The following is a 23,314-nucleotide window of genomic DNA, read 5'->3' as shown; positions in this document are numbered from 1 at the left end:
GACATAGACCTGCATGATATTTTTAGAAAAAAGTATTAGTTCATTTGCATTACCATTTATTTATGGGCTTACCACTGATGTCTGAATTTCTTGCTGTTTTGTAGATTATGTCTCGAAGAGCGAGTTCTAGTGGAGATTGGGGGAAGGCCCCCATGTATGCCACGTCCCAGGGGGACGGTTCTACTGATGATGAGACTGCTTCAGCTAGTAAGTAGGCGGCTCGGGTTTTGCAGAGCCATTTTGATTGCGGGGGTGGCGACCCCAAGTTTACTGGTGGTATACCCATGGAGACCAGGTTTAAGAGACGACGTTCTGTTGAGATGGCTAGTGCTTCGTCTAAGTCCCATAACGTTTCTAGCGAGACGACTTCACGGCGTAGGCTAGTTAGAGGGAAGGGAGCCTCCAGAGGAGAGGTACGAGATGATGACATCCTTATAGACATAGATGAGGTCTTTACTGGGCCCGAGGTCCTACCAGAGTTTGGCGCTCGGAGGCATAGTCTGAGACCGAGGTTTCTGAAAGCTCAGATTTGTATTAAAACACAAGAGCTTATTTAGACCCCAAATTAAAAATTACGGCTCGGTTGATTTTACTCTAACTTAAACTAAGTGCGGAATAGAGTAAATACGAGTGAACAAACAAAACAACTACTCTAAGCCATATCCAACAAATCACAGCAGTAAAATGAAAGCTAAAAGAGTAGGGAAAAGAGATGCAAACACAAGATAACACGCCGATGTGTTATCGAAGAGGAAATTGAAGAACTCAGCGAAAAACCTCTCCGTCGCCCTCCAAGCGGTAAATTGATCCACTAGAGAATAAAGTTGGAGTACACGAATAATAAAAGACCCTCCAAGCCTAGTCTACCCAATGTACTTGAGCCCTCCAAGCTCCTGCTAACAACGGACTTCTCAGAGTCATGTCTTCTCTTGCTTTCCAGATCCCACAATACGCCCGATTGCATCCGCCAAGCCTCACCGGCTTCTTTTGGCAAATCCCCAAAGCTTCCTAAGTTCCAAAATAGTCTCTACACTCTAAAAAAGTGTGGGTTGTGTTTGGGTACAAATCTCCTCTCAAGGTATGGCAATGGGAGAGGGAATGAGAAGAGGCTACAATGATTTCTCACTTAGGTTGGGTAGCTCTCTCTCTAAAAGATGGGTGTGTGTGTTATTGAAAACCTATCTAGGGTTTTTTTTTTTCTCTGAATGGCCTCTTTACACATTTGTGGGTAATGAAGGTATATATAGTATGGGTGAAGGGTAAGAAAGTCACACTTAAAAAACCTCCAGGCAGAGAGTTTTGTGGGTATCTCGGGGGAAGGCCTTACCCGCGAGACACTCGTGAAATCCTCCAGGCTGGCACGACTCTTCAGTTTTTGGCATGTGCTTCTCACGTGGCTTTTTTGTGGGTTAGCTTCTAGTGAGACAGTTGCGAAATCCACTGATTCTTCATTTTATGCTTGATTCTTCACCAACTTAATACTAAACCCAATACAATAAAATCCCACAAAAATACAAGGAAACAAATTTATGTAATTACAACACGTTTTGTCATGGAATAAAGTCAACCTAAAACATAGCTGTAAATCACAACTTTACAGTTTCCACCACACTAGGCCGGGGCTGACGCCCGTACTCAGAACATAGATAAAGGCATCCAGGACACTTACCTTCTGCATAGGTTGAAAGATCATCCTTTCGCACCGGCGCAGAGGGGAGAGGTATGTTGCATTCCCTTCTTGGTTGTTCAGATTCTAATTATATGCATGTGCTAACGAGTAGCTTCTGATTTCAAATGCAAGGGAGTGAGAGGCTCCGTAGTCGGGGCACCTGGTCCACTTTCTTCCAGACATTGTTCGCTCCTAGGACCCATCTGCAGTACGCCGCATTTTTGAGAGGGAAGGGATTTGAGGACTTTCTACGGATTCCCTCGTTCACCATAAGGCACGAGATTGCAGAGGCTTTGGTGCGACAGTTTCATGCCGAGATAGGTACCTTCCATCTGAGTTGCGGGGAGTATGTTGTCCTTCCTCTTGATTGGACAGCCATTCTGGGCATTAGGTTCGGTGGCCACCAGATTTTGACCGAGGAGATGAGTTTTGACACAACTTGTGATCTCCTGGGCATCCTTCTCCCATTGATTGTAGAGACGAGGGGATATTTTGGGCCCATCGCATCACCACAGATCTGTACTGAGTGATTGTAGTGCAGTATTCCCTGGGGTAAGGCCCCCACCAACGCTCATCTTCGTCAGTGCTTCCTATGGTTCCTCAGTAGTTGCTTCTTGGGAAACAACCAATCGGTGTTGACTTGTCAGCTGTTTTGGGCTGTGGGAGTAGTCTCTAGCATCAAGACGTACGACTGGGGGTCAGTGACCTACGACTTCTTCATTTCCTTCTTGAGGTGGGCCTTCTAGCAAGACTTTAAGAGTTTGGAGGGATGTTGGCAGATATTGACATGGTGGGCGTAGGAGTACATCCCATCCTTGCAGCCACATTATACTGGCTTGTCCTTGATAGCCTACCCTCAAGAATATGCATGGGCTCAATGTAGGATCACAAAGGTAGTGGTAGTGCAGCCAGTTACCATTTCTACAGCTCTGGATTGCGTCACCCAGGATGAGATCATAGTTCGTCCATATGATGGTATGTTACTGAGGAGACAAGAGCTCACTATAGCCCTGGGCCAGACGAGGATTTGACATTGGTTTTGGTCCCTGACGAGTTTGGAGTTCTTTCTAGTGGAGAGGACCTTTCATCAGGTTATGCCATTCTACAGAGTGCCCAGGGATTTGCCTCCTTATGGTTTGTCATTCGAGGCCATGGTTTTGGTTGACCCAGATTATGCTACAGGAGCCTTTGATGCTTATATGGACACGAGCAGAGACTATTCCACTTGGTTTGTAGAGTCTTGTGCGAGGCCTATCATCAGAGATGTCCCTATGAGTGGGGTCAGAGTGCTAGGAGGTGTCGTTCGTGCTCAAGTGGCCATCGGGGCTGAGTGGAGAGCACGTGAAGAGACTGTAGAGGCTAGAGTGGTAGAGTTTGAGGCCTTATCTACTACTAGAAAGGCATACATGCAGTAGGAGATTGCTCAGGCGTTAGCCCGAAAGAGGGAGATCTAGCAGAGAGATAGGGAGATGCTCATTACTGGGATGGATAGAGAGTGGAACCAGTTTTAGACTGAGCGGGCCTTACATTAGGGCTATTCCATGCTCTTGATGTGAGAGTTGCGAGTGGCTCATATTTCAGTTCCGCCTGCCCCTGAGATTCCTGGGCGAGGACCGATCATTCCTCCATTCAAGTACAGGTACGTTCAGTTCCTCTAGGCCTGCCAGGTGGTTGGGGTTATTTTGCCCAGGCTCCAAGGCCTTCCTAGGGCCTAGGGTATGCTCCTGACACTTTAGGTTGTGTGGGTCCTTCCACCGGCCCTTTTGCAGGTGGCAACGATAATGATTATGGTGATACAGACCAGTTTATCAGTGGCGAGGATTCTTAGTAGAGTTAGCCTTTTGTTGTAGCTTGATGTAGCCTTGCGTAGGCATGTATTTTTCCATGTATTCTGTAGAAATTTCCCCTTGGTGGGCCAATTATGTATGTATATTATGTATTGCCTCTTGGTAGGCCTAGACTTGTACGTATGGTATTACCCCACAGTGGGCTTTGATGTATGATATTATCTCTTTGTAGCATGATGTGTGTATGGAACAATGCCTCTTGTTAGGACTTATATGTATGAATTGGATAAAACGCCTTTAGAAGGGTGGCTGATGTGTATGAAAGACAATGCCTCTTATTAGGACTTATACGTATGATCTGGACAAAACGCCTTTGAAAGAGCTGCTGACGTTCATAGAAGACAATGCCTCTGATTGGGACTTACAGGTATCATTCTAGGTACGCGCCTTTAAAAGGGCGGCTGATGTATGTACAATGCCTTTGATTAAAACTTATATGTATCATTCAAGGTACGCACCTTTAGAAGGGCGGCTGATGTATGTGTAAAACAATGTCTCTGATTGGGACTTATATGTATGATTTGGACAAAAACGCCTTTAGAAGGGCGGCTGATGTATGTGTAAGAAAATGCCTCTGATTAGGACTCATATGTATGATCTGGAAAAAACGCCTTTGAAAGGACCGCTGACGTGTATAAAAGACAATGCCTCTAATTAGGACTTACATGTATCATTCCAGGTACGAGCCTTTAGAAGGGTGACTGATGTATGTGTAAAACAATGCCTCATATATTGGATAAAGGGGGAGAGAATCGCGCAAAATAAATTGCCCCAATTTAGGATTTTGCAGGCCTCAGCTTCGCTGGCCATGCCATAATGTTGATGACGAGCATAGATACTTTGAACGAGGTAACTTAGACACGCCACGAGGCGGTATGCACTAATTGCTCTTGTTATTACCCGAGCAGGCTAGAAATCCAAGGACGAGGTTCTTAAGGTACCGCTATGGGAATTGACTCCCTCCATTCTCCAAATAAGCTAGAAAAGCCACCCCACGGCCGAGAACGGGCTCTAGCGTCTTTCTGTCATAGATTCTGACTACTGGGGATGAACCGACCCCTGAACCGAGTTAACCAGGCTTTGAAAATGAGGTTCAAGACATCTAAGAGTGCTGAACAAGATTCACAAATATAAATTGCCCTAATGTAGGATTTGTGCGGCCTTGGATGCATGAGAGATGGTTTCCAAAAATCTGGTGCACTGTTGGGCCAACCACTCACTATGGTGAGTGCTAAAACAAGGGAATCTTTGCTCTAAGGTGATCAAAATCCTTAGAGATTGGTTGTCATAGATCATACATGGGATGAGGAGAGGGCCACATTGGAGGGCGGCAGGGCTGAGACTAGTAGCACTGGAGCTACTGCATGCGAGATCCTATATTCACTCTGCTTTGGACATGGAGTACGGGTGAAAGGGAAATGAGCCTAGCAAGCCACAACGGGCTTTCTATCGCCTTCAGACTGAGCTAGCCGAGAGAGAGGAGGCCCTGAGAGTTGCTACTGCAGAGGTGGGCACCTTGCATGCTTTGCTAGAGACTGAGAGGCAGAGCTCTACTTCTGATCCTTCGATGGAGAGGGAGTTAGTCTTTCTTCGACACTTATATGATAGACTTAGAGAGGTAGCCAGAGACCCGGGCTTTGATGCAGCCAAACTACTTCACACTCATGCTCAGGATGACCCGATCCTTCTCACTGGTTTTGGGAGGCTGTGCTAGGTCGTGTCCGATCGCTTGGGCCATGTTTGACCTACTGATATCCCTTTTTGTCTACTTTATTTCTCCACATGAGCTAGGTAGTTAGTATTCCACCATGTATGGAAAGGTCCTTCAAAAATTTCTAGGCAATTGCGTAAGGCCTTTCACTTTTTGTTTTGAGTTCTTAAAGCATAGTCTAGTCTATTAGGCATTCTTAGAAATTGAGAGATGGTGTAGAGAGATGTTCATGATGATATTCAAAAGATATATATGGGATGAGATTTCTTGTTTTGACATCAGAATGAATGAAAGAAATATAATGGCACAATACAGGCATGTTAATGAATATGCCAGAAAATGCTTTGCAAATGCAAGACTATACAAATAAGTGATAAATGTAAAATCCATGCATATCAATATCTTATTTTTCCAAGGATACATCCTGTTCTAGATGAATCTTTCCCTTTTCCCATTGAGGTACATTTCCCATTGGCATAAACCAAAACATCTTGAGTAGACCACCGGGTCGAGGCGATATTGTAAACAGAGAGCAATCTCGGAGGTGTCTTCATATTTTGACTTGGATGTTGGATCCCTTTTAATTTTTAGATCTTGAGCAGGAATTCGAGCAGGTGCAAGTGACTGATTTTTCTTTTAAGATGCGACTGAACCAAAATTGCTGCCTACGTACCTCCATGAGGAAGGATTAGGTCATTACGTAGTTCAACTGACTTTTTGATTGCCTTAATTTTTGCCTAGACCGCCCTTTCAGGTTTTCAATCTAGCAGGCTCTCCCACACTCTTTCTTTTGCTCTCCTTTTGCGTAGATCGTCCTTTTAGGTTTTCAATCTACCTTTTGTATTTTCTCACGCACTTTTTCTTTTGGCTCTCCTTTTGCGTAGACCACCCTTTTGGGTTTTCAATATACCTGTTTACTTATTTTTTGTTTTTTGTTGCTTTTTTTCTTCTCTGACATAAAATAAAAATGATGTGCACTGCGAGGCCTTTTCATGCAAAGTACCGTATGATGACATCAAAATTGGTGGGCATATTGAAGTCATGCTCGTCCATGTCGGCTAGAATCAAGGCTCCTCCAAAAAGGCCTTCTTCAGCACATATGGGCCCTCGTAAATTGGGGTAAACTTTCCTCTGTGATCAGGTTGGGCCTGGTTGCGCTTCTTCAAGACTAGGTCACCTCCTTCAAAGATACCGGGTCTAACTTTCTTGTTGCATGCTCGCTCGGCGTGGCGTTGGTACAACTATCCATGGCACATTATGGTCATGCACTTCTCATCTATCATGTTCAGTTGTTCATATCGAGAATAGGCCCATTCAGCTTCTGACAGCTCTGTCTAAGATAAATTCCAGAGAGACGGGATCTCTACTTCTGTGGGGAGGACGACTCCATGCCATATACAAGTGAATACGGGGTCGCACCCATGGAAGTACGAATAGATGTGCGATATGTGCACGGGGCAAATGGCAAGTACTCGTGCCAATCCTTGTATGTGTCTGTCATCTTCACCAAGATCTTCTTTATGTTCTTGTTAGCGGCTTCCACTGCACCATTCATTTGTGGACGATAGGGAACTGAATTTCTATGCTCAATCTTGAACTGGTGGTAGAGTTGCTGGATCATTTTCCCATTTAGGTTCATCCCGTTATCAGTGATGAGCTCTGCTGGCACACTGTAGCGGCAGATAATGTTATGTTTCAGGAACCAAGCTACCACGACTTGAGTGATGCTCTTATACGAAGCGGCTTCCACCCACTTTGTAAAATAATTGATGGCCACCAAGATGTACTAATGACCATTTGATGCTTACAAAATTTCGAGTCCAATGACATCCATACCCCAAGCTGAAAAGGGCCATGGTTTTGCTAAAGAGTGCAATGGCCGCGGAGGAGCATTCTTCCTATCTTGATAGGCTTGGCAATGACGGCATGTCCTTACATGTTTAATGCAATCATTCTCCATGGTGAGCCAGTAATAACTAGCTTTCATAATCTTATGGGCCAACAGGGATCCACTAGCATGAGCTCTAAGTAAGCCTTCATGCATTTCTTCCATTAGATGATTAGCCTCAGAGGTGTCTACACATCGGAGCAAGGTAGAATCGTGGTTCCTTTTGTACAGGACCTCTCCACTCAGGAAAAATTGGTAGGCCATGCGCCAAATAAACTTCTTTTCACTATCCGTTGCACAGGGCGGGTATTCACTTTTCTTAATATAAGCCCGGATATCATGGTGCCATGGCTTTTCGTCGGCTTTGACTTTGACATTCATGCATTCTTCGATGTTCATTCAATAGGCTGGGATGCCATAGACTTCTATGCGTAATTGTCGCATATCATCTCCTTCTGATAACTTGACCATGCTAACCAGGGTAGCCAGGGCGTCTACAAAATAGTTGTATGCTCAGGGCAAATAGGTGAATGTGATGTTCTGGAACTTCAAAATCAAGCGTCTAACACATTTCTGATACGGGATCAACTTAGTGTCTCAGGCTTGCCATTTTCCTTCGATTTGGGAGATGATTAACAGGGAATCTCCAAAGACGCTCAAGTCATAGGCGCTAAACTCTAGGGCCACTTACATGCTAACTATGCACACTTCATACTCTGTGATGTTGTTGGTGCAGCCAAAATTCAACTTAATTGAAACAGAGATTTTCTGGCCCTGGGGGGAAACTAAGACTGCTCCCACTCCATTTCTAGTAGAATTGGCAACTCCATCAAAATAAAGATTCCAACACCACGGTTCCACACTGTCTGGTTCTAGCTCTAGTGCCATGACATCCTTATCAGGGAAGAGGGATTTTGAAAGTTCTGGATCATTTAGCGGCTGATTCTAAAAGTTCTTGTCACAAACACGATGTCGACCTCGGAGAGCAACATTTGCCAACGAGAGATCTTTCCTGTAAGAGTTGGCTTTTCAAAGATGTACTTAATGGGATCCATGCAAGAAAGGAGCAACGTGGTGAAGTAGAGCATATACTGCTGCAACTTGCGTGATGCCCATGCTAGGGCGTAACACGTCTTCTCAATGGTGATGTAGTTAATACCAAAACTGGTGAACTTCTTGCTTAAGTAGTAAATCGCCTTTTCTTTCTGGTCGGGCTCAATCACTTGGCCTAACATGCAACCCATGGAGGTTTCTTGTACCGCTACGTAGAGGATCAACGAATATCCCAGTGTTAGGGGAACTAGTATGGGAGGGTTCAACAAATACTGCTTGATCTTGTCAAAGACCGTTTGGCACTTGCCTATCCATTCTATCTTTGTGTCTTTATTCAAGAGCTTGAACAATGGATCACATGTGGTGGTCAATTGTGCTATGAAGCGAGCTATATAATTGACTTTACCTAAGAAGCTATGAATCTGTTTCTCGGTTTGTGGCGTTGGCATATCTCAGATGGCTTGGACTTTTGTTGGGTCCACTTCGATTCCTTTTTGGCTGACTATGAAGCCGAGTAATTCCTTTTTAGCTCCAAAGACGCACTTGTTAGGGTTTAGTCTCAATCTGTACTTAACGAGGCGCTTGAACAGCTTTCTCAAATCTACCAAATGACCCCTAGCCATGCGGGACTTGGCAATCATGTCGTCTATGTAGACTTCAATCTCTTTTTGTGCATCATATCATGGAACAAGGTTACCATGGCTCGCTGATAAGTAGCACTAGCGTTCTTCAAGCCGAATGGCATGACATCATATGCAAAAGTTCCCCAATGAGTGGTGAATGCTGTCTCGGCTTTATCCTCTTTAGCCATTTTGATCTGGTTATAGCTTAAGAATCCATCCATAAAGGAGAAGAACCTATTGGTAGTGGTATTATTGACCAAGGTACCGATGTGTGGTAACGAAAAGTTATCCTTGGGGCTGGCCCGGTTCAAATCCTTGTAATTAACGCACATGTGTACTTTCCCATCTTTCTTTGGCATATGAACAATGTCGGCAACCTAGTCTAAGTAGGCTATCGCAGTAAGGAAACCAGCTTTCAACTATTTTTCTACTTCTTCTTTGATCTTCAAAATTATCTCAGATTTCATTCTTCGAAGGGCTTGCCGTACTAGAGGGCCTTCAGGCTTGACTGGAATTCGGTGCACGATAATCTTGGTGTCTGACCCTGGCATGTCTTGGTAGGACCAAGCAAGGATCACTATAAATTCCTTGAGCAGCGCTATAAGCTCAGGCTTCATGTCTTTAGGAAAGTTCACCCTAATCTTGATGGGTTTTTCATTCTCACCTTCGTCGGCAAGGTTAACCACTTCTGTCTCTTCTATGTTGGGCATGGACCTTTCACTCTTTCTATTTAGAGCTTCCAAAATATCATGAGGTAGACTTGGAATTTCCTCTAATGCTTCGATATCATGTTCCAATTCTATTGTCTCATTCATGTCATCAATATTCTCGTTATTGCAATGAGACGATGCACCCGCTTAGGAATTAGAATAGATCCTATAGAATGGAACATATACAAGGATTTCTTGAATAATATGCTGTATAATGTCATTATTGGATAGGGGGATAACGAAGTTCATGCCTGATAATGATGAAAAGGAAACATTTTTTGGAAAATAAACTGGAAAATGCAAATAAGGGATGCAATAAATAGGAAATAAACATGCAAAACAAACTAGATATGCGATTCCAACTCTTTCGGGCAATTGGAGGACCCAACCACATGATAATTGAATACTCCTTACTCAGCCGGTGCAACGACAAAGTAAGGCTCGGAGGTCCAATGGTCTACTGTCTCGCCTGGTACATAGGACCTGATGGTAGTAGTCAGATCATCCCCTAGGGATATGATGGCATTCACTGAGAATTCCTTTGGACAAAGACGGATGAGACAAGCCAGATCTGATTCTTCCTTACATGATTCCTGTGCTACTTCTAATTTGATGACCTCGGCCGGAGCTGAAAAATTGACCCTGATGTGGGGAATAGACATCCCTTGGTCAAATTACTTTCTTTTCTTTCCTTTGGAAGCCTGAAAGAGTTCTTCATCAGAAGGGTCGTAGCCTAGACTGAAACCTCCTTTGTTGTCCAGGAGTTCAATCAAAGAAGCCTTCCCATGTCCTACGGCATCGAGGCCTTGGCCCAACTAATAGCCAAACTTGAGCATCTCCTTGGCAGCCATTAAAGTAGCGGCGAGCCATGCTGACTCAAGTTCCGGAGAACTAGAAATCATGGAGACTAGCTCGAAACTGTGGAAAGTTGCCTCCAGGAAGGAATTAGCACCTATGTAGGGGACAAAAGTCTTGTTGAAGAAAGTCAAGGATTCGTTAGCCATAATAGTGACCATCAGATCCTCGTATGGGAACTTGAGTCTTCGATGAAGCGTAGAAGCAACCGCACCTATGGCGTGTAGCTAAGGCCTCCCTAGAAGTAGGTTATAAGGGGAATCCACCTTGATGACTTGGAAGTTGATCGTGAAGAACATAGGGCCAACTCCAATGGCTAACTCGATCTTGCCTTGCACCTCCCGAAGGGTGCCATCAAAAGCTCTAATGATCATGGTGGTAGGTTGGATAAGAGAAGTATCCATATTCAAATGTTCCAAAGTGGGCATCGGACAAACTTTTAGGGTTGACCCATTGTCAATCAGTACTATGGTGATGATCATATCCTCACACCTTACTATAATGTGCATAAGCAAAGTGTGGTCTCTACCTCTAGTGGTAGTTCATCATCCGTAAAGGAAATTTGGTTGGTGGCCAACACTGTGGAGACCATACCCTCAAAGGCAGATTCTGTAGCACTTGTAGGAACACGCGTCTCCTTCAAGACTTTTAAGAGAGCATTGCGGTGGACTTCAAAGGATAGCAACAATGCCAAGATGGAAATATGAGCTGGTGACTTATTCAGCTGCTAAATCACACTGTACTCTAAGTTTCTAATAACTTTTAAGAACTCCTCAGCTTCTTCAGTTGTGACCCTGCTCCTAACAGGTTCGGTGGTACCCTTGCTGATCTCTTTCCTTCTCTTTTCTAGCTCCTTGGGAGTATAGCAACAGCCACTCCTAGTAAGCCCAGATAAACCTAAAGAGATATTGGAGCAGACCTCCTCCATCTGATTCAAGTGGAGATCAAGGACACATCATATTTCAGGGAACACGGTGACTATCTTCATAGGGGAACGACTTTAGCATGCTAATGATAACACCCTTATAAGTTTACAAATTGGGCACTATAGAGAACGTCTTCAGATTAATGACCACCGAACTTGGAAGAATAGCTGCGAGGGCCTTTGAGCCGGATACCCTAGAGATTCCTAAGGTAGGTTTTGGCAAGACGAGAGGATCGAAACCTCAGATAGTAGGAACGATAGCGGTTCCCTCCTGAATTGATGATGAGGCTGGCCCTATGACTGCAGGCAATGCCAGAACTAGAGAAGTGAATCCCTCGATGGTTGGCGAGACTTGCCCTTTCCTTGAATCTAATGACCCTAAATTCATAGGTGATTCTACGATTTCCTCAATGACCATTGAAGAGGGAGGTACTGGAGCAATCTAGCCAATGCATTTCAGTAAATATTCATCCCACTCCTTCTTTGACCCAATTGATATAGCATTGCAGCTAGTAGCTCACTGGACTGTTAGGGGACATAAGTTGGCTGCCATACAGTCATGTTTTCGCATAATTTCCCTTTCAACCCAAATGATACCGCATTCAGCTAAACTCTGCACTTGTGCTCGGAGCACTTTACAATCAAACAGGGCATGACTGTCTTTACTGTCATAGAATGAGCAGATTCCCCGATCAAATCCCAGGGTTCCCATACCTTTGAGATCAAGGTGGGTCTCTTAGACTAAGGCTCGAAGCATAGCCTTCCATGGGAATGACGGTGAGGAGAAATCTGAAACCCTTTCTTCCGCCATGATGATGGCATTCACATTCCCCTCCTAATGGGGAGGTAAAGGGTTTGTGATGATGTTTGGAGCGGCAACGTTATCAAATTGTATCAGTTTGTTGTCTATGAGATCTTGGAGACATTTTTTCAACTGGAAACATTAGAGTATGCCCCTCGGCCCCAAAATGATGTTCGCATTTCTTGGAAAAATAGAATCTCTGTGGGAAAGGACCTTATCTAGGCCTCTGAAATAGTAGGGTCACTAACTTCCTTTCTAGTAGGTAAGCATAGAAATCAGCCACGGGCATAGGTAACGATGTGTACTTCTGGTTTTCTCTCTTGGGGGGATGCGGAAGATCTGGCCTCCCACTCTAATTAAAGGCTCTATTTGGTGCTTGAGCAGACTGATTCTGTTACTGATAAGGCCTAATAGCAGTTGGAGCATAGGTAGAAGCGACACCCTTAGGCCTTTTTGATGCATTATCGACCATATGAACATCAGTTTCCTTGGTCTTGCGACCAGTCATTCTCTTAACTGACTATTCAACCATGGGACTCAAAGACTCTGCATCCTTAATTTTCTTGCTACTAATGCCCTCATCAATGTGCTCTCGAATAGGGATAAGGCTAGCAAAATGAGTGACTTGGGTATTGATCATCTTCTCATAGTAAGGAGGATTGAGGTTATCAATGAATCGCTTGATCATCTCATTCTCCATTATGGGGGTTGCACTTATGCAGCTAGCTCACGCCACCTCTAGGCATACTCATGGAAGGATTCCCCACTCTTCTTTTTTGTCCTTTGAAGAATGGTGTGGTTGGGAGCTATCACAGTGTTGAACCGGTAGTATTCTAGGAATAAGTTGGCCATTTCTCTCTAGCTTTGTCTTTTCCAACCTCACATACCATGTGGCCACGGGGCCAGTCAGACTATCAGGAAAAATCTGACAAAGCAGAGGGTGATTATCCCCATAGGGAGCCATCTTCCTACAGAACATGCGCAAGTGGGCACAAGGATCTCCTGTACCATCGTACTTGACAAACTCTGGTGCCTTGAACTTAGGAGACATAATGACTTAAGGTAAGTTGGTCAAACTGTCTAGATCAACGCTTTCATGGACGCTGGAGCCTTCTATGATATGAAGCTTCTCAACTAAGGTTTCCATTTGGCTATTGACTTGGCCATACCCAGATTTGAGAGTCTTTTCCTTAGAAAGATCTGTTTCTTGGTCATTTCCCTGGGGTGGTACATGGTGGCCCTGTTCTTGTACTAGCAGGGGGGTTGATTTTCATTATCAATTTGGGGATCCCTTTGACTATGACCGAAAGAGTTTAGCCCTCCTCCTACAACTAGCTGTTGCACCATGCACATTAGTTCTAACATTTGCTCTTTCATTTGAGCGAACTCGGCAAGATCCACTTCGAAAGTTGAAGGTCCACTGGTAGACATCTCTCTTGCACGAGACCTAGTGATGGTGGGATCACGGTGTGGTGGTCGCTTAGCCTGTTTCCTTTTAGCAATCTTTTGATCCTGAGAAATAGTGGAAAGTGAAAGAAATGGGGTGCATTTGACAAAGTGGAAACACAACACCGAAATCAAGTTAGTTTATGCTCTTGCTATTTAACATGCACCTACCATTTTCAGAAAAATTTGGCTTTGCACCCTTGCTTGGGTATTTATCATGGTGAGTTTCTATTATGATGCGAGATTAAAGCACTAGATTGGCAAGTAACCGAAACTTTCATGACATGCTCAATAATACGGGATACAAACTTCCTTTGATTACATGCTTGTACAAAAGTTGCTTTTACAATTCTGGGTTCATCAACTCCAATAATGGGCCTTTTACAATACAAGAAATGTGACCGTGAGGAAAAAGCTAGGCTTCTGATAATATGGACTTCTTAGGGAAGCTTTTGGACACTTGGATCTCTTGGTCACTTGGACATCATGGATCTCTTGGACCTTTGTATCTCTTAAGGGAGCCCTTGGATTCTTGACATCTAGGATCTTTGGCAATTTTGACATCTTGGCAATTCAGATCTCTTGACAATTTGGACGGCATTGATCTCTTGGTGATATATATCTTTGGGGGAGCTTGGTCCCCTAGCAATCATTTTTTGGATCTTCCTTGGGAGAAATCTTGGACTCGTGATATTTTGGGATCCTTGACAGTTTTTCGGTAGCACCTCCCCCTCGAACAGAGTTTCGGTTACTAGCCATAAATTTTATCTTTGCATAATTAGGTGACAGAACCAATTAGTGTATGCATGAGTGCCCTTGTAGGGTTGTAAACCCTTAGGGATAGGGTATGGTCTAGCATGTATAAGCAATGGGGTTGCTTTTCCTAGGGGTTTAATCATGGATGCCATGCAAACAAGATAGAGAGAACCTGGAGTAGAGCACAATTTCTTTGGCGCAAGCAAAAAGGGTGCACCTGTTACAAGTCACTTTCCCCTGACCTCTAGCCCTATAAAGGTATCCTTTCCTAGGCTTGGATGTTCACTCTTTTGGTTTCACCTAGTCCTAATGGGCTCTGGGCTTGATCTAGTCCTCATGGGTTTAACATAACTAGGCCAACTGTATGCAAAGGCTTAACTGGTAGGTGGTTTGTTAGGATTAGTTCCCTTAAATCCTATTGTATGATGCTATGTATGATATTATGTATGGCATTACATTTGAAATTATGTATGACTTAATGTTGTGATTAATAAAGTTGTTTTATTATTATCTATAAATTAATGGTAACATGAATATTTGGACATTATCATATAGTCCATGAGATGCATAGTATGTGATTTATGTGATTTAGTCACAAAAGATATAAATCACAAGTTCTTTGTAAGCTCAGAATTTTAGTTTGTAATCGGTGATGAAATTGGGCATTTCATGTACGAAGACTATTAGATATCAACTAAGATGATTTGTCTTGATCATAGAAATGAAGAACAACATTAAGTCATACATGGCATCATACAATAGGATTTAAGGGCACACATCCTAACAGTTTTTAGGGTTTGGTTTTTTCAAGGTTTGGTTTAGGGTTTGGGTTTTTAGGGTTTGGTTTTTTTAGGATTTGGTTTAGGGTTTGGGTTTTTAGGATTTGGTTTTTGGATTTTGTGTAATGGCATGGATTAATGGAAAGTTTGAATTTTGAAAGCATTTTTTTAATGGGTAAATGGTGGGTTTGCGGAAGTTGTGACCGGACTAATGTACGGCTGCCTACATACCTCCTTGGTAGAAGGATCTGGTCATCACGGAATTCATTTTTATTTGCCTTAACTTTTGCCTAGGCTGCCCTTTTGGGTTTTCAACCTTGGAGACTCTCTCATTCTCTTCTTTTCTTTTTTTTTTTCTTTTTTTTTGTGTGTAGATCATCCTTTTGAGTTTTCAACCTACCTTTTCTTTTCTTTTTTTGTTTATTTTATTTTATTTTATTTTTGTTTTTTAGGAGTAAACCTAGGAAGGGAAATAACATAATTTACAACCACTTTAGACGTGGTGCTTTTAGACTACCACCTCAGAAGTGGTATTTCTTCAATTAATCCATGTTGGTTGGCTCAGTAAAAGGGTTTGCATCTAAGTCCATCAACCTTATTGCTCCCTTAAAGTATATTTGCTTGATAATATATGGACCTGCCCAATTTTGCTTGAACTTCCCATTTATATCTTGTACCAGGGCTCGGATCTCTTTCAGCACTAAATCCCCCTACTTTAACTCTCTAGTTCTTACTTTCTTGTCAAAAGCTTTCCTATGCCTCATTTGGTAGCCTTGAATGTGATATAAGGCCTTAAGTCTCTTCTCATCCATCATGCATAATTGGTCATACCTACTGTTCTTAATGAACGGACACCCATTTCAATGGCGAGGATTGCTTCCATCCCATACACCAATGAATAAGAAGTGGCTCCTGTGGAAGATCGAATTGATGTCCTATCCCCCCAAAGTGCATGGGGTAATTGTAGGTGCCAGCCCTTGTAGTTTTTCGTGCTCCTCTTCAAGATTCGCCTGATATTCTTGTTAGTAGCTTCAACTACTCCATTAGTCTGAGGACAGTAGGGTGAGGATCTATGGTGTTGGATATTGAATTGTCGAAGTAGCTTCTCTGTTTCTCCCTTGAAATGCAATCCATTGTCAGAGATAATTTCATGTGGTACCCCATATCTACAAATGATATTGGTCTAAATGAATTGAGCAACTTTCCTTGAGTTTAGAACCTTGTATGAGGCAACTTCTACCCATTTAGTAAAATAATCAATAGCAACAAGTATAAATTCATGGCCATTAAATGTTGTTGGGTGAATTGTCCCAATAATATCTATTCCCCATGTAGAAAACGACCAGGGTGAAGTCATGGTGTGCAATGGCATAGGTGGCATGTGCTTCAAATCTCCATGGACTTGGCAGCGACGACATTTTTGAACATGAGCTACATAGTCTGCTTCCATAGTAGTCCACTAATAACCTTATCTCATTATCTTTCATGACAGCATGTATGCATTCATATGTGACCCATAACTTGACTCATGAAGCTCTTCAATTATTTGATGTACTTCTTTGGCAATCACACAAAGGAAATGAATTCCATCATATGATATTCTGTAAAGTCTCTCTCCACAGATAATATAATTAGTGGACAACCTTCTAATGGTCAATTGATCATTCTTGTCTGTAGACTTTGGGTATGTCTCATCCTTAAGGATGTAGGATGTCTAAATACCATTCACCTTCCCCATTCTTTTCCTCATCTTCTTCTATTGTCATGTAATAAGTTGGCTCTTCTTGTTGTTCCATGACTATTGGTCTAGCTTTATCTTCCATAGGCCTATCCATCATGGATGCCATTGTTGCTAAAACATCTACAATATGATTCTGCATTCTAGGGACATATTTGTACTAGATCTTGTTGAACTTTGAAGCCCACTTATGGAGACATTCATGATAAGGCATTAGCCTTTCTTCTTTTATCTTCCATCTATTCTGAATTTGAGAAATTATCAAGGCTGAATCACCATATACTTCCAACTCTTTCACTCCAAGACCCGGGGCTACTTGTAACCTCATAATGCAAGCTTCATATTCAGTGGCTTTATTAGTGGCAGGAAAGTTGAGCCTACTAAAAAATGGGGTGTGTGTCCCTTTTAGAGAAATTAAGAGAACTCCAATGCCACTTCCATTTTGATTAGTTGCTCTATCAAAATACATCTTCCATGATTCTACCTTGATCCCCATGATATCCTCATCTAGAAAGTCCCCTTGGATTTCTTCAGCTTCTTCTGGTGAACAATGGGCTAAGTGATCAGCAATTGCCTTGCCCTTGATAAACTTCTAAGTCACATACTTAATATCAAATTCTGATAGAAGCAAAACCCATTTAGCTCTCTTCCCATCTTGCAGGGGCTTCTCCATTACATATTTCAATGGGTCCATTCTTGCAATCAATAAGACCTTGTAAGCAAGCATATAGTATCTGAGTTTGCGAGTTGCCCATACAAGTGCTACACGTGGCTTCTCAAGTGATGAATACTTCTCCTCAGCAAACATTTTTTTACTGATGTAGTAAATCGTATTTTCTTTTCTAGTCGACCAGTATCGGTGGCTTCATCAGACAATTCTTGATCTTCTCAAAAGCTTCTTGACATTGTTCATTCCATACTATGGGAACTTCCTTCTTGAGTAGTCGAAAAAGTAGCTCACATGTCATAGTGGGTTGGGCTATGAATCTGCAGATGTAGTGTATCCATCCCAAAAACCCTCAGATTTCCTTCTCAGTCATAGGAGGCTTCATCTCTACAATCACCTTGATTTTGTCAGGATCAACTTTAATTCCCCTTTGACTTACCATAAACCTAACAGTTTTCCAGATGTGATGGCGAAAGTGCACTTCTTTGGATTCAACTTTAACTTATAGAATTAGATTCTTTCAAAGAACTTTCGCAAAGCTGGTATATTCCCTTCACGGTCTTTGGACTTCACTATCATGTCGAACTTCATTCTTCTCAATTTTTGCTTAACCAGCTTCATGGTTGGATTCATTGAAATGCAATGCTGAACTATATCTATATTAATCCCAGGCTTGTCTACATATGACCATGCAAATACCTCTTTGAATTTTGTTAGCAGTGCCACTAATGCATCTTTCTCAGAGGTGGTTAGGGTATTACCTACTTGTATTATTTAAGGTTCATCATCAGTTCTCAACTTAATAGGTTGTGTTTCTTCTTTCATAGGTTCTAGATGCCTTTGTTTTAATTCCTTATTATTAAGAGTTTCTTTACCAATTTCAGAAATAAAAACATTCAAAGCCAACAAATAAGCAGAATCAAAAATCATATTATAAGGAAAAAAGTTCTCAACAAAACCAACTAAAACAGACTCAATAGGAATACTATCACAAATAGACTTGACAGGAATAGTAATATTAGCAGAAACAGATTAATAGGGACAAAAAAAAATATTCTTGGCGAGAGTGACTAGCTCGATGGTCTTGATCTTCTCAGCAGGAGTGATTGGCTTAACGGTCTTGATCTTCTTCATAGAGCCCTCCATGGGGTGGGCAGCTCCTTCCCATGCCCAGTTCATCAATTCGGTTGTGGCTTCAACAATGGCGGGCGGCTCCTAGTGAGTTCCTTCTTCCCTCAGCATTAGTGCCATGGGATCTTCATCCATATAATTTTTGGCTTCACCATAAATCTCCATATCCATGGTCTTATCAGTCACAAAAGCATCTAGGCACTCTATGCTATCCATCCACTCACCAAACAGATTTTGCTTCCCCTTGTTGCTCAGGTGGATGTATTTGGGGAGGTACTCTAACTCATTCCTTTCCATCTTCTCATCATCACCTTCAGAATTCTCCAGTGTTAGGTTTCTGAAATTGTGGATCATTAGCTTTTGGTCTAAAGCAGCCAATCTAGCATCTATGTCATCTTCTTCTTCAATGTATGGGGTCAATAAGCCAAATTCTGAGTTGTGAAATGACCCCAACTCAGGAATTTCTCTACCATACTTATTATATTGAGGACCTGACCTTAAGCTACCGTGAGTAATGTAGCTCCAATCCAAAGGATGCCCATAGGGGTAATCATTATAGTCTACATTATCGGCCTCTTCAACCTCCTCTCTTATAGCTTCCAACACATTTTCTAGCATATATTCATCACTTTTAGCGTCGCTCCCCATGTCTACAGGTTCAGCTTCAACATCATCCTTAATATCTCAATCATAGTAGTCTACATCATCATCAGAGCGATCTTCATAGAAATGCCTTACATCTTTATCATCTTTATCACTAGGGGCTTCACCACGATCATTGCCACTATATTGGCTATCATAGTCTTCACTATTGTTGCTTTCACTATCATTGTTGCTATCTTCTTCACCATTTCCATTGTCACTGCTACTGCTATCACTACTACTATCACTCTTGCTATTACTACCTTCATCATTGTCACTAGGGGCTTCTCCCCCTTCCTCATCTTCATCACTTGTTCTTGCTTTATAAGGGCTCTTCAATGCATGTTGGCAAGCTTCCCAGTACTCTTCTTCTTCTATATTGCAAATGGCATCTCCTAGAAGCATAGTCATTGCATTAGGGTCCATATAATCAGCCCAATCAGTAGGGACCCAGGTTGGGTCTTCCTTTTTCATCTCTAGAAACTTGTTACAATCAAATAATAACTTAAACCCGGGCACCATTGTCCTTGACTTAGGATCGAATCTCGGTTCAAGGAATCCCCAATAGTGTTGACTATCTCCAACTTTGACAAAATTTCCATTCAATGTGGGAGTAAAGGGCTGTACGGATTTCAAGGGACAAGGAAGTCCTTTAGCTTTGGCCTTGGCATAGGCCATTCTTCTCACCTCCATTTCTAGTAAATCATCATTAGTGGGCTTATACCCTAGCCCAAAAGGTGGTGTGGTTGTAGGAATCATCGGGACTTGAACAGTTGGCTTCTTCACAGTCTTCCCCAAGTTCATCCACGGAAGGTAATTCATTCTCCTCATCATTGCCACCACGTTATTGTTGTTGTAGGGAGCAAAGTCCATAGGCACTTCTCCACTTCCTCTTCCCTTCTTTCAAAACTAGACTTCTCAATTTCAAAGCCATTCAAGGTCAATGGTTCCTTCTCAAAATCAATACCAAAAATGGACTTAGGTGCTGTCAAAGTATCGCCATATATGGTAACTATGGCTCCTTCATGTGGAAACTGAACCTTTTGGTATAGGGATAAAGGTACAGCCTTTGTGTCATGGATCCATGGTAACCTAAGGAGAATGTTGAAGCATGGTGCTATGTTTAGGACTTGAAACTCCAAATTCTTGATCATTGGCCCTATAGTGAGCTCTAGTGTTATAGTTCCTATGACCTCCCTTCTACTATTGTCATATGCCCTCACATGCTGATCAGTCGACACAAAATATTCAATACCTAGGCCCAAGCAACTTGCAGTCTTTAAAGGGAACACATTTAATTCCATCATCAATTAGAACCATCAGAATCCTCTTGCCTTTTGCATCTACAGTGATGTGCAATGGGTTGTTGTGGTGCTTCCCCTTCTTTGTCAAATCTTTTCTAGAGTAGAAAATAATGAGCTCCCTATTTATGGACCTAATCATAGCATTCAGATCTTGAGAAGTAGTGGTTGTTGAGACTTGGATTTGATTGCAAAGGTCTACCAGATTTTGGCGGTGCTTGTATGAGACCATGAGTAAACCCTTTAAAGATATATTGGCTTATGTCTTCTGTAGTTGCTTAAGGACCTCATCCTCTTCAGCGAGTGTTTGTTGGGTGGCTTTGTCTAAGGCTTCTACCGAGTTATCTGTCTCCAAGTGGGGGTTTGAAGTGTCTCCCCTAATTTGTAGATGTCGGGTTATTTCATTGGGGTTTGAAATGTCTCCCCCCGTATGTAGGTGCTTGGTAACTTCTTAGGGTTTGAAGTGTCTCCCCCCATTTGTGGATGTTGGGTAATTTGTGGTTTCTATTACATCTTCACTCCATATGTCATACCTTATAATGGAAGCCATTCCCATTAACTCTTCCCATGTCATCATAAAGCACTCGGGTATGTCATAAATCAATTCAGACAGGTCCATTTTACTTTTCTCTTCAATCATCAAGCAATTAATCCTTGGTCCTCTCCCAAAATTGTGTTTAGGCAAGGGATTATTACTGTTGCTAGGCCTTGTAGGCGGTAGAATCACCATATTGTCTATTAAGTCTTGAATTGCATGACGAAGGCCAAAACACTTGTCAGTATCATGGCTAAGGCTTTGGTGGTAGGCACATCTCTTAGTCACATCAAATCTTGCAAGTAGTGGGTTTGGGACTGGTCTTGGATCTAAGGGTTTTCGTAACTCATTTGCTTTTAGTTTTTCAAACACTTCACTCACGGGCATATAAAACTCATGAAATTCTCTCCTAGGCCTTGGAGGCGGCCCTTGTGATATTTGCACCGGGGCAATGGGAGAAATAAGTTGGTAAGGATCATTTTTGTATATATTAGAAACTTCTGCAGTTTTAGAACTAGATCTTAAATTATTTTTAAACGTCTATGGGTCCTCATCCTTTATAGTGCCCTTATTTATTGCATCTTCAATTTGGGTTCCATTAGTAATCAAATCTTTAAAATTAGTAAAATATTGGGCAAACAAGTACTTATGGTATACAAGTAATAAATTCTTTACAACCATAGTTAATTGTTCTTCTTCACTTGGCTTATTCATCATTTGTGCAACTTTGGACCTCCACTTGGTAATGAAGGATTCTTTAGGCTCTTGCTTCGTGGTCTCCAAATCTCTCATTGTCACATCCACTTCTATGTTGTACTTGTATTGATTGTGAAACTCACAGCAGAGTGTTTTGGAACATTTGAGCAAGTAGTTCTTCAATTGCTCCTAAAGGCTATATGGCCCTTATATACATCTTCAAATGGGATTTTAGGCAACCAGTCCCGTTGAACTTATCCAAGGTTGGCATCTTGAACTTGGGGGCAGTCACACATCAGGAAAAAGTGAGTGATTGGTATTCCATGAGGTCTTCCATCTTGCGAGCTCTCCTGATTATTTCCTCCACCATTTTTATCCTCTCATTGATCTTCTTCTCACCCTCCATGGTTGGCGAATTATGGTCAGTCTTATTCTCCTCTTGGCCACTCTTCAGGTTCTGAAACTATTGTACCATAAGGTTCATGTCCTCCCTTAGTTGGATTTGACTAGCTACCATGGTGTTCAATAGCTCTTAAGTGTTCATGGGTTCTTCAGTGTTCAGATGTTCTCCCTCTTCTGCCATGGTGATGGGATCTTCAAACTTCTTGTGGCTTGAACTGTCTTGTAGGTCGAATATGGGATTGTGATGTTGCAGCAGTGGAGTGTCTTTTATGCTCACAAGCTACAGTACTATGATGGGCTTGGAACTGGAACTACTAGCTTGAGTGTCGGTCTTGGGTTCTCTTTGAAGTCTCCCTCTAATCTTGACCAAATTCTCCCCTAAGAAAAGGCTTGGTTGGGTTAATCAAAGCTAGGTTCCCATCTATATCAATCAACCAATCAAACACACACAACATACAATGCAATTTTAACATGGACCGGCCTAAAAGTAGGTTCTAAGTCATTACATTGTAGGGTAGGTTTGTTATTTTATTGTTTCCCATAGCTAGGACATTACACCTCCCAACTTGCAATGTAATGAACATTACGTTGGTCCAAACGGCATGGACTATCCCTTATAGTCAACAAGAAGTGATCTAGTGACTTTGGGCTATAAGTTAGTAAGTTTGCCACTAGGTACCCGAATCTAATGAAGACCGATGATCCATGGTTACTACCACCATATTTTTGTTAGGATTTGTGCCCTTAAATCCTATTGTTTGATGCTATGTATGATATTATATATGACATTACGTATGACATTGTGTATGACTTAATATTGTATTTAATAAAATTGTTTTATTATTATCTAAAATAATGGTAACATGAATTTTTGGACATTATCATATAGTCCATGAGATTCATAGTATGTGATTTATGTAATTTAGTTACAGAAGATATAAGTCACAAGTTCTTTGTAAATTCAGAATTTATAGTTCGTAGTCGGTGATGAAATTGGGCATTTCATCTGCGAAGACTATAACGTATCAACTAAGATGATTTGTCTTGATCATGGAAGTGGAGACTTCTAGTTGATATGTTGATATGTTTTAAGAGTTTAGACATATTGAACTGGACCACTGTGAGATTTATTATTCTC

At 42.1% G+C, this 23,314-nt stretch overlaps 1 protein-coding gene across 1 annotated transcript; it reads right to left on the bottom strand.

The window, feature by feature from the left end:
• Positions 1-16,962: 16,962 nt before the first annotated feature.
• Positions 16,963-17,610, bottom strand: LOC142635096 (uncharacterized). Its single transcript, XM_075809310.1, has 2 exons — positions 17,479-17,610; positions 16,963-17,394 (listed from the first exon to the last, which is right to left on the bottom strand). Exons 1-2 carry the CDS (start codon positions 17,608-17,610, stop codon positions 16,963-16,965), a joined length of 564 nt encoding a protein of 187 aa, XP_075665425.1.
• Positions 17,611-23,314: the final 5,704 nt, after the last annotated feature.

Source organism: Castanea sativa, chromosome 5 (genome assembly GCF_040712315.1).
Source record: "Castanea sativa cultivar Marrone di Chiusa Pesio chromosome 5, ASM4071231v1".
NCBI lineage: Eukaryota > Viridiplantae > Streptophyta > Magnoliopsida > Fagales > Fagaceae > Castanea > Castanea sativa.
Note: the sequence above shows the minus strand (reverse complement) of the source record. Positions and strands in the feature narration are given on the sequence as shown.

Bases quoted from the DNA above. Each gene is read 5' to 3' on its own strand.
- LOC142635096 (XM_075809310.1), bottom strand. From the start codon at position 17,610: ATGTTTGCTGAGGAGAAGTATTCATCACTTGAGAAGCCACGTGTAGCA. The intron at 17,395-17,478 runs GTAATGGAGAAG...TATGTGACTTAG, and splicing joins GAATGGACCCATTGAAATAT to AAGTTTATCAAGGGCAAGGC.